The following is an 18,133-nucleotide window of genomic DNA, read 5'->3' as shown; positions in this document are numbered from 1 at the left end:
AAGTTGGTACAGGGGGGGTGATAACAAAGGGCTGAAAAAGCAAGAAGATTTTGATAAGATTCAGCTGGGAGAACATCTAGCAACTAATTAAGTTGATTGACATCAGGGCCTGTATTCATGAAAAATCTTAGTGCTAAGAGTTGCTCCTAGTAACAAAATTCTTGTGGGTGTTTCCTCTGAAAATTAAAGAAAAGATCCCAGTAAAGAAAAAAGTAATTCAGAAAGCATCTTAACCCTTAAAAGAGGTCTTAAGGTCCAAAATTTTTAGGAGTACGGACGAGGACTTTTAAGGGGCTTAAGAGTTTCTTTAGCGATGGAGAAAATGGACGAAACATGAAGAGGGAGAAGAAATGTGTTGCACACAATGCATGACAGTGAGTTAATAAGACGCTACACATTAGATCGTGCAGGGATCATGTTTGTGACCGATCTTATTAAAGACATGCTAACATCTCAGACACCGCGCAGAAATGCCATACGTCAAAGACGCTCACAAACTCTTCAGCAGCTGGAAACCTATATCAGGCAAGAATGGGACCAAATTCCAACACCAAAAATCCAGAAAATCATAGCCTTGATGCCCAGACATCTTCAAGCTGTTTTGAAAAGAAGAGGAGATGCTACACCATGGTAAACATGCCCCCGTCTCAACTATTTTGAGACCTGTAGCAGGCATCAAATTTGAAATGAGCTCATTTTGTGCATAAAATTGTCAAATTTCTCAGTTTAAACATTTGTTATGTTATCTATGTTCTATTGTGAATAAAATATAGGCTCATGTAATTTGAAATTCTTTGTTTTCATTTTATTCAAATTTAAAAAATGGCTCAACATTTCCAGAATTCGGGTTGTAACTGATTGGATTCGTCTGAAAGAAGAAAATCATATACACCTAGCATGCTTTGAGGGTGAGTAAAACATGGGCTAATTTTCATTTTTGTGTGAACTAACCCTTTAAGTACAATAAATATCACATATTTTGAAACTTGTACTCAAGTAATATTCTAAACGGTGACTCCATCTTCTACCAAAGTCATTTTCTGGTAAGATATCTATCATCTTTTACTTAAGTGTGGCTTTGAGGTACTGGTAGCACCACTGCCGAAAGTAACGGACATGAAAACAGGTTAAATTAAATAAGCATTCATGTGTATGCGTTTCAACCAGGGTTTGGCATATCCAGTGGCGTAATCTCAATGTTCACGTTCGTTATTTCTAAGGTTGATGTTTTCATTAGCTGTGATGATTGTGTGGTTGATTTCAGCTGCACACTGTGTCAGAAGCATGCACTTATTGCAGTCATATCAATGACAGTGTTGCGGGAGAACAGAAATTTGATTTATCGCTTAAGATCAATACAAAGTTCTGGCATGAAACTCTAGATGGTGCAGTCCGATAGGTCTAACTCAGTATGACATAATGACATCGTTATCACGTCACAGCTGATTGGTTCTCTCCTGTATCGGTAGCCACTGAGCTCGCTGCTCAAGGATTCAAATACTTGGCTAATGTTTGTTGTTGCAGTTTGCAACACACTCCAGAAAGAGCTGAAATCAATATCTAAGATAAGTGAAAGCTCTTTTAATCCATATAGCTGTGTATATTGCATGGTCTGCCTTATTGAATTTAAAAATGAGTGACCACAAACAAGTTTAAACTAAGTGTCTTGTTAGCAGTTTGCATCGTATGCAGGAGCGAAAATAAGCATATTAGCAGCAGCATTTACGCATCTGTGTTTATACATCTGGAGCAAATACAGTCTAGAGCATGTAATTGTTCTGAGAACATGCTGATAGAAATAGACATGTAAACAGGTTAAATGAAATAAGCATTCTCGTGTATGTTTTCAACCAGGATTTGCTATATTCAGCGTTGTAATCTCAATGTCACGTTTGTTACATCTAAGGTTGATGTTTCATTAGCTGTGTTGAGTGTGTGGTCGATTTCAGCTCCACGCAGTGTCAAAAGCATGTGCTTTTATTCGATCCTAATGGCTCTATACAATTAAAAAAAGAAAAGAAAAATAGATCACTAGTTAATATCACCTCACTTATACCATGTTTGGTCTCTATCAACTTGCCTTCAGATGATCTAATTGAGAGTGTATATTATATGTTGATACCTATGCAACATATTAGTGTTCTAAGAATCTTTACTAGTTTGTATATCAACCTCTGATCCAGTTACATAAGGAAATTACCATGCTTTGAGACAAAGAGTCGTAACCTTTCCCTCCAAAAGTTCAAGACACCATTGGGTCTTTGACAACCGAAAGGAGTGACCTCTATAGCAGATAAAGGTCTCACATCAGTGACCCGCCTCTCAGTCTGCGGTTCTTTTAGATCCTAAGAGGATGAGGAGAATGTGAGCTCTTCAGCAACCCTTAAGTTTTGCGCCAGTCCTTGCGGCCTTGAGTTTCCATTCAACCAAAGATCCTCGGATCTCAGCAGATCTCTTTCTTAGCCCTTTTTCACTTTCTACCTGGGAAAACTACTGGAACTAAACAGAAACACAAAATGGCTCAGTAAGGCAGCTAACACTAGGAGAGTGCTATACGCAGAACAACACTCAGCGATCTGAACAAGGAAGTCCATGGTTTAAGTAGGGTGTGTGATAGTTCTCAGGTGTGAGTGTGTGATTAGTTAAATGGCTGCTGGGAAATGTAGTCTGGGGTAATGTGAAACAGTCTCTGCAATGTGAGAGTCAATATGATGGAGGAGTGACCTCTGGTGGCGAGCGAATGGAAGTCCATGGACCGGATTCATGAGTGAAGATCTATTCCACCAAGACCTAACACATTAATGTTGTCATATACATTACCATGCCATCATGACAGAAATATATATATATATATATATATATATATATATATATATATATATATATATATATATGTAAACACATACTTTTATTTAGGAGCTATTAATCCTCCTCTGCTTGTTCATGTACAGCTCCATTGGATTGAACCAGATGATTTACATTTACAATCATTGATTTAGCAGGTGCTTTTATACATGTCACATGCAATACAACATGTGGCAATTTAAGACATGCAACATGCAATACAACAAAAAGAGGCAATAAACACAAGTGCTAGTTAAAAAAAAAAAAAAACTGGCCCCTCCAGAATAGTATAAACTATAACAGGGAGGGAGGGATTAAGGATTATTGAAAGTTTAGAGGAAGATTTTTCCAACAGGATACCATTAAGGGCTTATTGAAGAGATTAGTTTTCAGCTATTTCTTGAATATTGTCAGGATTTTGGCTGTTTGGATGGGGTTGGGAAGATCATGCCAACTCTAAGGAGCAGTGAACAAACATATTTGAAAAACAACCTCAGCTCTTTAGAGGGGATGTAGACTAGTAAGAGTGAGGTGAAGTAGGAAGGTCCAGAGTCCATGGCCACTGTGTATGCAAGCAGCAATGTACTGAACTTGATGCAAGATGTAACTGGTAGCCATTGCAGAGATGCTGCATTGTAAATCATTTGTAGAGGTTTGATTGCAGATGATTTTGAGAATTTGAACTAATAGCAAGATACTAAGCATAAAATTACACAGCATACACAAATTCTAGTTAAAATTCAATTTTAATGACTGTTTTAATGACTAATAACTATTTATTATTTATACATTTCACTGTTTAATATTTCTATTTCTATCTTGGATTTCTTTTTTCCTTTTTTTCACAGTGGACTCTAGTATTGCCATATCCATGAAGTATACATGATATACTGCCTCAGAAAAAAAGGCATATTAGGCATTACCTGACACCTTCATAAACTATTCAGGTTCATTCATTCATTTGTTTGTTCTTTCATTCATTTATTTTTTGGTACAATGAAAGTAAAACGTGACAGAGACAGTCATTCTAACATCTCAATTAGTGTTTAAAAGGTAATACAGGCTTGTGCTTGTCACTACATGAGGGTAAATTAAATGTTGAACGATGCCTTTAATATTAAGTTAATGTTGATCAATGAATTGTATGCCATTCCTGTACCTGAACATATCAATACATTTCACATATGCTTTAATTTTTAAGATATTGATCTCAGTGGTGTGCTCTTGGTTAAACAAAACTAAAATAAATCCCCACTGTAAATCATGAATGATAATCTGTAATAATATCAATCAGAGAGGATGCTGGCTGAAATATTCTAAGTGTTAGAATGTGTTTAACTGATATTTTAAACCAGCGGTAAAATAAAGCATAGACAATAGGATTCAGACCTGAGTTTATATGGAAGGTCCATGTTAGAAATGTCATTGTAGTAGAAGAGATTGCTGTGGTTTTTGTTAGAGAACAGATGTAGAATGGAATCCAGCAAAGCAAATAAGCTGTCACAATGATTCCTAATGTCAGTGCAGCTTTGCTCTCAGTTTTCCTCCTCACTGAAACTTCCATTACACATTTTACACCATTCATTTGAGAGTTAATAACTTTCACTTGCCGTTGCACTACATAAAATATCCTCACATATGCAGTGATGATCACAGTACATGGAAATAAAAAGGAAAAGATCAAATCAATGAATTTCCAAGCATTAGTAATCAAAACAATACACTGGCCATAGCACAGTGTTTTGTCTGACATGTTAAAATATCCGTTACTAATTACATACCAAATATTGTAAACTGAACAGCAAAACCAACAGAGACAGATGCTCATTAAAGTTTTAGTTGTGGTTATTTTCTGTGGGTACAGTAGGGAGTAACACACAGCCATATAACGATCCACAGCAATTAAAACTAAATTACAAAGAGATGTAGAAAGGAGCAACCTAACGATTATCACAAACAATCCACAGTAAGTGTCTCCGAAGTACCAACATGTCTCAATTTGCTTGATTCCCTCTATGGGTATCACAATAAGCCCAATAAGCAGGTCGGCCACAGCTAGAGAAAGAATGAGCAGGTTGGTTGGAGTGTGAAGCTTCTTGAAGTGAGAGATGGAGATGATCACCAGCAGATTCAGAAACGCAGTCCATGCTGACAGCAATAATACAAACATGTAGATGATATTGTATTCATGCCTGGAGCGTTTTCCCTTGATACATGATGAGTTGATGGCAGGAAAGCAGTATTGAGTCTCATGATCCTCTGTCTCATAAGCCATGAGTGAGTCTCCTCCTATTAGGAGTTTGTTCTCATCTCATTATTGTCCTTTCATTTATAGAGTGTTTGGCTCAGACTGGCCCACCCATCTACCACTCACTCTAATGCCGCATACTTATATAATCATTTTCTTCTCCCAATGTTTGATATGAGTGTAACCTGGCGCGTGGTGAAGTAAGACGAAGAAGTCAGGAATCAGGAGTGAACAAGGCTTTTATTAGGCTCTTTAACAAAAATAACTTTCAACACAAATTCCTGTGTGGCTCCCTGCCGTACACAGTCTGTCAGCCCAGCCGTCCATGTTCCAAAAACGCTCGTTCCCCTGCTGTAGACTCCCCTATACCATGCCCCCCTTTCCACAATGATGGATACACATAACTGTAAAATCTAAGGGTTAATCATTTTTGAGTCCTTAGAAATCAGAATAACTCTTATTCTTGTGAGCATCAAATAATTCTTTCATAATTTATTTAAAATCCTGCTCTGTCTGAAGTACTGAAGGTGCATAGGCACCTCTTCTACAACCCAAATTAACTAAATGAATGCCAAAAAATGTTGGGACATTTTTAAATTTGAATAAAATGAAAACTAAAAGAATTTCAAATCACCTGAGCCAATATTTTATTCACAATAGAACATAGATAACAAATGTTTAAACTGAGAAATTTTATAATGTAATGCACAAAATGAGCTAATTTCAAATTTGATGCCTGCTACAGATCTCAAAATAGTTGGGACGGGGGCATGTTTACCATGGTGTAGCATCTCCTCTTCTTTTCAAAATAGTTTGAAGACGTCTGGGCATGAGTTCCTGGAGTTTTCGTGATGGAATTTGGTCCCATTCTTGCCTGACATAGGTTTCCAGCTACTGAAGAGTTTGTGGTCATCTTTAACATATTTTTAGTTTAATGATGCACAAAATGTTCTCTATAGGTGAAATATCTGGACTGCAGGCAGGCCAATTCAGCATCCGGACTCTTCTACTAAGAAGCCATGCTGTTGTAATAGCTGTAGTATGTGATTTTTCATTGTCCTGCTGAAATACACAAGGACTTCCCTGAAATAAACGTCATCTAGAGGGAAGCATATGTTGCTCTAAAACCTTTATATACTTTTCAGCATTCATAGTGCCTTCCAAAACATGCAAGCTGCCCATACCGTATGCACTTATGCACCCCCATACCATCAGAGATACTGGCTTTTGAACTGAACGCTGATAACACTCTGGAAGGTCTCCCTCCTCTTTAGCCCGGAGGAAATGACGTCCATGATTTCCAACAAGAATGTCAAATTTGGACTCGTCTGACCATAGAACACTTTTCCACTTTGAAACAGTCTATTTTAAATGAGCCATGGCCCACAGGACACGACGGCGCTTCTGGACCATGTTCACATACAGCTTCCTTTTTGTATGATAGAGCTTTAGTTGACATCGGCAGATGGTACGGCGGATTGTGTTTACTGACAGTGGTTTCTGGAAGTATTCCTGGGCCCATTTAGCAGAGATGGCAAAAGTACACACATCCTTCACTCAAGTAGAAGTATAGATACTCATGTTTAAAAATACTCTGGTAAAAGTAGAAGTACTTACTATACTTTTTTTAACTCAAATTAAAGTAAAGAAATATGGGCTCTGACATGTACTTAAGTAAAAGGTACCCATTACTACTACCTGTTTTAGTGACATTGTTTTTAGTGTCACGCTGGTAACTGGACCTCATGTCATATTGACACATTAATACAAAATAACTTGCATTTAATATTTTGTTAGCTAATGAATGTATCATGACTGAACAACCACCATGTAGAACAGGGCAGGACAGGGACAAAATTTCAGGGAAGGAAATCTCACACTCATCCAGGCCATCCCATACACCCACAACAAATTCTCAAATTCATTAAGAAATAATTAAAGGTTCTCTATTGAACTGCAACTTCACTTGCATTTTCAGTCTTTTCATTTTCTATTATATCTATCTACATCTCACTGTGTGTGTGTTTACTTTTTTCACTAATTTTCTTGTACCTGTCACTTTTCCCATCAGCCATCTACTGTTATGAACAAAACTGTCTCCACCTTGTTGCAAAACAACCACCTCATTGTATTCTGTTTGCAATAACAGGCCGTGAAGAAATATAGAGCGGAGTATCATCAGCATAACAGTGAAAGCTAACACCATGTCTCCTGATAATATCTCCCAAGGGTAACATGTAAAGCATGAAAAGTAACGGCCCTAGTACTGAGCTTTGAGGTACTCCATACTGCACTTGTGATCGATATGATACCTCTTCATTCACTGCTACGAAACTGATGGCAGTCAGATAAGTACGATTTGAACCATGCTAAGGCATTTCCACTAATGCCAACAAAGTGTTCTAGTCTATTTAAAAGAAACGCTGTGGTCGATAGTGTCGAACGCAGCGCTAAGATCCAGTAGAACTAATAAAGAGATACAACCACGATCAGATGATAAGAGCAGGTCATTTGTAACTCTAATGAGAGCAGTCTCAGTACTATGATACGGTCTAAATCCTGACTGGAATTCCTCACAGATACCATTTTTACCTTTTCTAGTATCTTTGACAGAAAAGGGAGATTTGAGATCGGTCTGTAATTTTTAATGAGAGGCTTAATAACAGCCAATTTGAAGGTTTTGGGGACATATCCTAATGACAATGATGAATTAATAATAGCTAAAAGAGGATCTATGACTTCTGGAAGTAGTTCTTTTAGTAGTTTAGATGGAATAGGGTCTAACATACATGTTGGTTAAGATGATTTAACAAGTTTATACAATTCTTCCTCTCCTATAGTAGAGAATGAGTGGAATTGTTCCTCAGGGGATCTATAGTGCATCTGATGCGATACTGTATTTAACGGCTGCATGGTTACAATTTTATCTCTGATAGTATCGATCTTGGAAGTAAAGTAGTTCATAAAATCATTACTGCTGTGCTCTTGGGAAATGCCAACACCTGTTGATGCTTTATTTTTCGTTAATTTAGTGACTGTATTGAATAAATACTGGGGGTTATGTTTGTTTTCTTCTAGAAGAGACGAAAAGTAAGATCTAGCAGTTTTTAATGCTTTTCTGTAGGATAGGGTACTTTCACGCCAAGCTATACGAAATGCCTCTAGTTTTGTTTTCCTCCAGCTGCACTCCATTTTCTGGGCTGTTCTCTTTAGGGTGCGAGTGTGTTCATTATACCACGGAGTCAGACTGTATAGTGTAAATTGACCATTAAAAAAAAATAAAAATCTTCCACCACTGAATGGAGCCATATTCAATATGATTGTGTTTGTCTTTTTTCAGCTTGGGCTAATCATATAGGCATGTTATACATTATGAATATAGCAAGATATGAAAAGATGATGTAACAATATTAGGCAGTCTACTCCTACCTTAACCACTCTCTTGCAAACAGGACCACCATCCCACTGATACCCCCTTTCCACCAGCTGGAACCAGGTGCTAGTTCAGAGCCAGTGCTATAATCGGTTCTTAGTTGGTTCAGCTGGCGAGCCCTTTAAGAACCGGTTGCTTTTACACAGGCTATAGAGCCAATACAGAGCCAGGTCTTACGTCACAATACGTTTCAAACACACCTGAAGCATGCTCAACAAAAATAAAGTGCATCCTCATACCAAGGTTGTTAAGTCGCAACACCGGTTATCACTTGCCCACCGCAGCACCGTCCCTCACTGTCATTTTGAATTTTTTAATAGTAATAAAAATCATTTAGTTCAGTTAGAAAACAGACGCTACAATTAAAACTGAACGTGGCTGCTCAATGCAGCACACCAAACGAACGACAGTCGCGCATCACAGATCAGATTTCATTTATCACCTGAGGAGAGTGAGTCGAGCTGACTGACAAGAGTGAGGTGAAAAAGACAAGACGATGGCAGAAAAGTTTCAAAACGAAATGTAAAAGCGCCTGTTTTAAAAATATTTTTGGATTTTGAAAAGCCTGTTGACCTGCCATTTATCAAAGGTGATATTGGAAGGTCTATTTATTTATTTATTTTTTAAACATTCGTTTCTCATTTAGCCTATTTGGTTCCACAGTATTTGCTGATTTTTATTTTATTTAAACTGTGATATTTTTCCCATTATTTTACATCAAGGTGTATGCAGTCCGTGCCTCAAAACTTTCCATCTCACTAATAAACGTTCTACGTTTTATAATTATTTGTTCATCAGTCTTTACTGATTTTCAGTTTTGTATAGGCCTACCATGCATATTTAAAATTTGTAAGTTATCTGTTATTTTATAGAGTGTCATGTATAATAATAAGATTAAACACTCAATTTTCAGTTAAATGCATTTCATTATTGAATTCAGTGAAGTCATTGTCTAGCTCAGTTTAGTTTAAATAGTATCTGTGAAATCAAATATAGAGCCAATACAGAGCCAGGTCTTACGTCACAATACGTTTCATGTTTTGGTTCACTAGCGCGGCACAACAGGCTTGTTCGAGGTGCATCAGCGCCACGCAGACAGATCGATGGATCGGCACACAACACACTAAAACACCGCGAGAGTGATCCAAAAGCATAAAGAGATGTCTGCTTCCCAGTAGTTCCCGCAGCACCCCGATGCCTCGCACCGACTGGTCCGCGCAGTGCCGATCCATCCCGAACAAGCCTAAACAAACTATCAACAACAGCGGATGTTGCATTGCTATTGATGTTCATGGGTTTGCAAACCTACATTGGCATCCAAACACGGCGAATCAAACGTGTTAGCGTTTAGCTGCTATTTCAAATATGGCGGTCCAAGTTTCTGTTCGTCTTGTTGGTCACGGTAACCCCGCCCCCAGCCCCTGACGCAAGCGGTTCATCCTTCTAGCCCAGCAATGTTTTGGTGCTACTTACGAACCGCTTTTCCTGATTCGGAGCTGGTGCTTTGGGTGTCGAAAAACAAAGAACCGGTTTGAAACTAGGCTCTGGCTCCGAACCAGCGCTGGAACTGCCATGGTGGAAAAGGGGTTTGACAGGACCTGGCTTAGCTCTCTAGGCATTAATGGGGCATGTTAATGTCATTAATCAAAGTTTATTAATTATGTCATTCATTAGAGCAGGGGTGCCCAACCCTGTTCCTGGCGATCGACTGTCCTGCAAAGCTTAACTCCAACTCTAATCAAACACACCTGAAGCAACTAATTAAGGTCTTCAGGATCGAGTGAAAATTAAAGGCAGGTGTGTTTGATTAGAGTTGGAGCTAAACCAGGACAGTCGATCGCCAGGAACAGGGTTGGGCACCCCTGCATTAGAGAATTTGATAATTATCTTAACATTGTTCTAGATTTGTGCCAGCTCTGCTCCATTCAGTGCAGTGCAGATACACTGATTAAACTGATATTTTAGTAGCTCTGGCCTAACTATAGCAAACATCAGTCCTGACTCTTCAAATGTTTTTTATTTTTTGTGTAAGGCCCCACAATACTTTGTAACAGAATTATGACAGAACTATGGTTTATCTGCAATTAACAACTCATTAACAACAAATTTATATTCAAATATTTCACGCATAAAGAAATGCATCTATTCAACGCTTTTAGTGCACGAGGATGAGAAAGAAAAAAATGCATTGACATTTGTCAGCCTCGAAAAAAAATGAAAAACAAAAGTGCATGCTCAACAAAAATAAAGTGCATCCTCATACCAAGGTTGTTAAGTCGCAACACCGGTTATCACTTGCCCACCGCAGCACCGTCCCTCACTGTCATTTTGAATTTTTTAATAGTAATAAAAATAATTTAGTTCAGTTAGAAAACAGACGCTACAATTAAAACTCAACGTGGCTGCTCAATGCAGCACACCAAACGAACGACAGTCGCGCATCACAGATCAGATTTAATTTATCACCTGAGGAGAGTGAGTCGAGCTGACTGACAAGAGTGAGGTGAAAAAGACAAGACGATGGCAGAAAAGTTTCAAAACGAAATGTAAAAGCGCCTGTTTTAAAAATATTTTTGGATTTTGAAAAGCCTGTTGACCTGCCATTTATCAAAGGTGATATTAGAAGGTCTATTTATTTATTTATTTTTTAAACATTTGTTTCTCATTTAGCCTATTTGGTTCCACAGTATTTGCTGATTTTTATTTTATTTAAACTGTGATATTTTTCACTGTGATATTTTTCACAGTCTTTGTATAGGCCTACCATGCATATTTAAAATTTGTAAGTTATCTGTTATTTTATATTAGGCATATAGCATGGTGTATTTTTATTTGTTTTGTTAATAAGTTAGCTATATGTTCTATGTTGTATTTTGTTGTTGCTTGAATTGAATTCAAGCAATTGATGCCGAATTGCCACTAATTTGAAAGTGAAAATAAAACGCGCACAGAGCTTACAAGCTATTTAAAACCGAAGGAAAGCGAGGAAAAGAGAGAAGACTCAAACCACGTCCACCCCCCATCCACCGAGGTGATACCGGTAAGGTGTTGACACACGTCGATTAACCAGTGGGAAAATTTCCTCACTGTCGCAACCCTACTTGATGCCTTTTTTCCTCCTTTCGGAATCCTTGCTGAACATGCGTTGGAAATAGCAATGGCATTGTCCTCCTCTGCCACCGAGAAAAACTTCCAGACCGGCGAAGACATGTTCGCAAATGATGACGTAATGAGCACAACACATGCTGAGAGTCACTGCAGTTTAAAGCTCCAATCACTTGCACTCGGAAAGAAGATGAATCTCATATAAATCAGACTGATTGATTGATTTACCAGCAAGCATATGTTATCGGATCTAGTTATCGGATTTCATTTATTTATCGGAGCAATAAAAATGACGTAATTTTCTCTCATATCGGTCGATAATTTATCTGTCCGATAAATATCGTGCATCCCTAGTCTATATAATGTTACAAACATGCCAATACACTGTAAAGAGTAATATTTCAAAGGATTTACCTATCCCTCTTAACCATTTATGATCTTGTTTGCTTTTTACTGAACAGCTTCATGTTTGTGTTAGGGATCCCTGGAAAACTGCTATATTAAATGTAAACAATTCAAGCTTCAGGTTACAGATAATAAAAGTTGAAAACATAACAATAACTGCCAGATACAATTACGATACAATCTAAAAATGGGGACAGTATTTAAAATACTTTATATCAAGTGAAGACGTTTCTATCACAGCAAACACCTATCAGAGCCACAGATGCAAACAAATGTGGATTACCGGGAGCTCTGCTGTTATTTCTGCTATCTCTTAGGAATTATAAAAACCTGAGGTGGACGGAGTTTAAAGCTAAACTCTAACTTAGCCCTGCTATTTTAGTGCTGATCAAATTGGTGCAGCCTTATTAGCTAGATTTGTTAGAAGATGATAGAACAATACTCACCTTAAAGTTGTCGATGTAACTTTAAACGTTTAATGCCCTTCTCCGTGCGATGAAATTAATTTACAATAATCTGGGGAAGTTCTTGTAAACTGAAAAATCATCTTCTCCTCTTGTCATTTTGAAATCATCTATATGTACTAAGGAACAATGGCTTCCGGCACAGCACCGGATTTAAGTAAGCCCCCTGAGGAAAAGCGTCCATTGTGTGAAAGAGCAAACTGTCCAAAATTTGAAAATAATATTGATTTATTTTCTGCTCAATTCATGAATCGATACATTAAGATTACCAGGATATCAATAACAATCAGTGAAAACACGTTGTTCATCAAAAATCGATTACACCAGTGGGGATTTCTTTAAGACTGCAAGGGAAGCTCGGCTTCCCCTATAATGTCAAAAAATTAATGGTCAAACATGTACTATTGTGTCAACATTTTATTGATTAAAAATGCGTTAGAACACGTTCATCTCGAAAACGAGTTCGTTCAGAATCAGCTGCATATAGCAGGTGAGGTGACTCGATTTCCTTCTCATATATTCCCGTAGCATCAGTGTATTTGCCTGTTGAAGCCCAGCGTCCATTGACTTCAATGGGGCTGCTTTGAACAGTTTTTTTCAGTGCTTCGAAACTAGACGGTCATTGGATAAATGCTGCGATTATGTCCCGCCCCCGGACGCTCAGCGTCTCTGGGGGTGAATGGAGGAGTGGGCGGGGCTGGACTCCGGGCTTCTGCGTGATGATTGGAGGGTTTGTCGAAAGACTGCATCTCCTTTTGATTGACAGCGATTGTGAAGAAGTCGCTGATGCTGAAGCTATTCGAGTCAGTGTTGCCAACTTAGCGACTTTTCAGACCACCCTAGCGACCTTTTTCCCAAAAAGTGACTAGCGACAAATCTAGCGACTTCTTTGATAAACCTTAGCGAGTCTCTGTGATCGCTAGTACTGCCGCAACGGCGCGAGGTCAGCGCGCACGCACCTCTTTCTCTGTTCAGTGAGCGGCTGAGAGGAGCAGCGCGTTCAGTTCAAATAAATATTATGTTGCTTCTCTAATTTTACATGCAAATATAGCCGAAATCAAAGCACAGGAATTGTCTTGTCTTATCTTGTGTGTATTATTTGATTTCATCAGACGACGGCTCGATTATAAATTAGGATTTTTGTGCAGACTAACTTCTTGGGAGGGAGAGCTGGTTATGTATTCTTAAAGGGATGCGTTTCAGTACTTCATATTTATCCCGTTGACTGACAACATAAACAGTAAAATATATAAAGGAAAACAGTTTTATTGAGAATTTGGCTGCATTAAAATACAGTATGAGCACAGAGAGACAAACAAATGTAAAAGGCAATATGACGCGATGACGTAATGAATATGCTAATTAGCACATGACGTCATCAGCTACTTTCCATCGAAAGAAGTTGGCAACATAGATATATATATATATATATAGTCATTCTATATATATCTATGGTTGGCAACACTGATTCGAGCTCAGTCCCATAGTGGACTTTGCAAGTGTAGTCAAAAGACAAACTGCTGCAACTATTTCTTGATATTTGCTTGGCGAAATTGCTGGCCAATTTTCATTATACATTTCACACAATTATACACCACATTCCTTGTTTCAGTTTAACCTAATTCCCACATTTCCTCCATCGAGTTTAATGTTTTTTACATTGTTTGTTCATTCAATCATTCATACAGTAGGCCAGGCGGTGAACTAGTCAGCTAGCAAACTGCACACGATGGCAGAATTTACGTATAAATAAATGGACAATTTTTATGATGTAGGCCGAAAATTAGCTTCCCCTCTTTGAAAGACCATCAGCCGCCACTGGATTACACATATAGACCCTTTTTGAGTCGACGTCACGATTACGTCACAGCGCTAGCTGGAGGCAAAACAGAGGGAGAACTGGAGGCGGCCCATTCAAACCAGCGCAGATTCGGCGACATAAGGAGCTTAAAATATTATCTTGTTGTGATGTTGGGTGCCAGAATCGACATAGTAAAGGCTCTGATTTGAAATTTTATCGCTTACCTGCTGCCACTGCCAGACAAAAACGGACGACTATGGTTAAAACGTGATAAACGAGCAGACTGGAAAGAAACGACCATCAAAATGCTCGCGTTTGCAGCGCACACTTCTTGTCAGAAAAGGTTCAATAAAGTATTGTCTTTTGTTGTTATGAGTGCGTCTATAGATTTCTTATGCATCTCACGATTATGTCGTGTATGAAATAATGTGTGTAAAACAACAAACTTTACATGCTTAATTGTAATTGTATTGTTATGAGTAATTGTGGCTGGAATAATAATGTAGCTGTAAAAATAGTTGCCTGCTGAAATTGAAATATATATACCTCTTCATGACTCGATAAGCACTGGGAGTTTGTCTGAACTATACACGTTAGATGTGAGTCACTCAACCGGAGGGAATCCTGTCAGATCGTCCATCTTTTGAGTAAAAGCGTGTTTCAAATAACAATCACGGTCCTGGACAGTGTGTGACCTTACATATGCGGGTGCAATCGGATTTTCTCCAGTTATTGTTCAAAAACAAGCTAACAAACTTCATAGCTAGCGTTAGTGAAGCGGTCAGGGGAATTTTTCTGCCTCCAGCAAAGCTCGGCCCACAGAAAAACGTCACAATGTTTACTAACAGAAAAAGGGTCTATTAATATGACCTAGTGGTCGGGAGCACTTACATTGAGAATTTCGTGTGGCATCTCGAGAAAATATCGGGGTTTAACTGTCAACACTGCCCCCTAGTGGTCGGGAGCATTTCCGTTGTGTTGTGAGCTTATGTTTGCTTTTTTAATTGCGTTATGTTGTGTATTACTGGGCCACCGTAGTTTACACCGAAAACATGCTGTTTTATAAGAGAAGTCACTGACTTTTTGCGACAGGTTTAAAAGTAACAACAATAAAATTAATGCCGCGATTTCTCATAAGGATTCATTTTTAGGTGTCATCAATATATGTCAGTTTTGTACGTTTAGATGCTGAAAATACATCAGTGTTGTAGTGCCTGTAAAAACTTAAGTAAATGTACGTTTTATAGAACCACATTTTATGCAAAATACATACAAATTATCATGAGATCACGTTGGACTGTGACACACCATGACGACATCAAAGAACTGCAATATTGTGTTTCTATATTAAAGAGTTACTCTTGCCAGCAGCCACTGACTCCCTGTGGAGCATTTTTAAAGTGCCCTGTTTGTGTCAAAGTCACTGAAATACATTCATATGAAGTAAAGGCTCTTATATGAGCATCAGTGACCACCAGCAAAAACACAGACAACAGTGATGCCTTGTACACATTTACAAAGATATTGGGAGGTGTATCAGTAATAGTAGTGATACATTTTGATGAAGGTAAATCTGGTGCAACAACCTCTTCTTATTATTTACTTACTTAACTTTACTTTTGTCATTTAGCAGACGCTTTTGTCCAAAGCGACTTACAAATAAGAAAAAGTAACTAAAACTAAAAAGTTACAACTCTATAAATACTATCTACCCACATATTTAAGAAAATAAAGAAATTAAATCAAATTAACACATGCATATAACAACAACATTTCAATAATAAACATATCAATGAAAAAATTAAATAAAAAGCTACTACTATCCCTTGCCGGTGTCCCTGCCCGGTGGAGTCGCACGGTAGAGTCGATGGTCTTTACACTCTTTACTTTTTTACTTTTGTCATTTAGCATTATATTTAAATAAACACATACATTTATACATAATGCCATCAATACTTTATGTATACATAAAGCATAAAGCAGCAGCTCTGTACACAAAGAGCACAGGAGACTCAACTTAAAATTGATTTCTAAAGAGTTTGATGCTAGCATGTTAATAAGATAATAGCATAGTAACCTACTTGGTTAAAGCAGTCCATTTTTTATTACACTGAACCATTTTGTACTAATAAATTTCATCATTGAATTTACTGTGCATTGCAGTGCAGAATACATATAATGCTTCCTTTGAACAGAGAAGAGATAGTGGCAGCCTCAGTCACATTTATGTTCATTCACTGTAAAAAAAAAAAAAAAAAAAATAGTTGGGCAAACTTAAAAGTTTAAGGCAACCAGCTTCAGCAGATTTTTGAGTTTTCTCAACTTCTTGTTTTAAGTTTATACAACAGAAATTTCCTAAAAAAATAAGTTGAGAAAACTCAAAAATCTACTGAAGCTTTGCCTTAAATTGGCTCAACTTTGTTGTTTTTTTTAAGTGTTGCAAGTGTTGTACTCTGTACAATTTTGGTTGAACAGTTCCTTTAATATTTAGTTAATCATTATTAATGACAATTTGTAAAAATGTCTATCAGAGAGGATGCTGGCTTAAATATTTGAAGAGTTAGAATGTGTTTAACTGATGTTTTAAACCAGCGGTAAAATAAAGCATAGATAAGAGGATTCAAACCACAACTAACATACAAAGTCCATGCTAGAAATGTCATTGTAGTAGAAGAGATTGTTGTGACGTCTGTTAGCGAACAGATATAGAAAGGAATCCAGCAAAGCAGATAAACTGTCACAATGATTCCTAATGTCAGAGCAGCTTTCCTCTCAGATTTCTGCCTCACTGAACTTTCCATTACACATTTTCCACCTTTCATCAGTGAGTTTATAACTTTCACTTGCCACTGTACAACATAAAATATCCGCAAATATACAGTAATGATCACAGTACAGGGAAATATGAAGAAAAGTGTCAAATCTGTAAATCTCCAAGCAGGATTAAGCATAATGATACATTGACCATAACACAATCTTTTGTGTGAGATATTAAAATATCCGTTACTAATTACATTCTCAATATTGTAAACTGAACAGAAAAACCAGGAGAGACAGATGCTTATTAAAGTTTTAGTCATTGTTATTTTCTGTGGGTACTGTAAAGGGTGACACACAGCCACATAACGATCAACAGCAATTAAAACTAAATTACTAACAGATGTACAAAGGAGCAGCCTAACGGTAATTACAAACAGTCCACAGCAAGTGTCTCCAAAGTACCAACATGTCTCATTTTGCTTGATTCCCTCTATGGGTATCAAAATAAGTCCGGTAAGCAGATCAGACACAGCTAGAGAGAGAATGATCAGGTTGGTTGGAGTGTGAAGTTTCTTGAAGTGAGAGATGGAGATGATCACCAGCAGATTCAGAAACACAGTCCAAGCAGACAGCACTGATACAAACAAGTAAATGATATTATATTCATGTCTGGAGCGTTTCCCCTTGATACATGATGAGTTGATGGCAGGAAAGCAGTATTGAGTCTCAAGATCCTCTGTCTTATAAGCCATGAGTGAGTCTCCTCCTGTTAGCAGTTTGGTCCGCTCTCCTTACTGTCCTTTCATTTATACAGTGTCTGGATCAGACTGACCAACCCATCTACCGCCCACTTTGATGCTGAACAATAATATAATTACTTTCTTGAAGCAAACACTGCAGATGGAAACTAAGGTGTAAGAGAGTTTAAAGTGTACTCTATAAACAAAAGTATACAACTGTCAAACGGTTCATGAGTTTGACTTTTACGACTTTTGACAAAAGTCAGCACGCTGTAAAGTGTGAAGTGCATTGTGAAACAGCACGAGAAATAATACAGAAGCACAGAGGACTTT

At 37.8% G+C, this 18,133-nt stretch overlaps 1 protein-coding gene and 1 pseudogene across 2 annotated transcripts; both read right to left on the bottom strand.

Moving 5' to 3' along the window:
* Positions 1-4,105: 4,105 nt before the first annotated feature.
* Positions 4,106-5,143, bottom strand: LOC306866144 (trace amine-associated receptor 13c-like; the record flags this gene model as incomplete). The annotated part of the gene is made up of 1 exon (XM_079411198.1): positions 4,106-5,143. The coding sequence occupies exon 1, from the start codon at positions 5,117-5,119 to the stop codon at positions 4,106-4,108; it is 1,014 nt and encodes a 337-aa protein (XP_079267324.1). The 5' UTR covers positions 5,120-5,143.
* Positions 5,144-16,801: 11,658 nt separating this feature from the next.
* On the bottom strand, positions 16,802-17,866 carry LOC306866237 (trace amine-associated receptor 13c-like; annotated as a pseudogene). Its single transcript has one exon. The product of its transcript is annotated as a trace amine-associated receptor 13c-like (transcript).
* Between the last annotated feature and the right edge of the window lie 267 nt (positions 17,867-18,133).

This window comes from Barbus barbus, assembly GCF_936440315.1.
Source record: "Barbus barbus genome assembly, chromosome: 47".
NCBI classification, from domain to species: Eukaryota; Metazoa; Chordata; class Actinopteri; order Cypriniformes; family Cyprinidae; genus Barbus; species Barbus barbus.
Note: the sequence above shows the minus strand (reverse complement) of the source record. Positions and strands in the feature narration are given on the sequence as shown.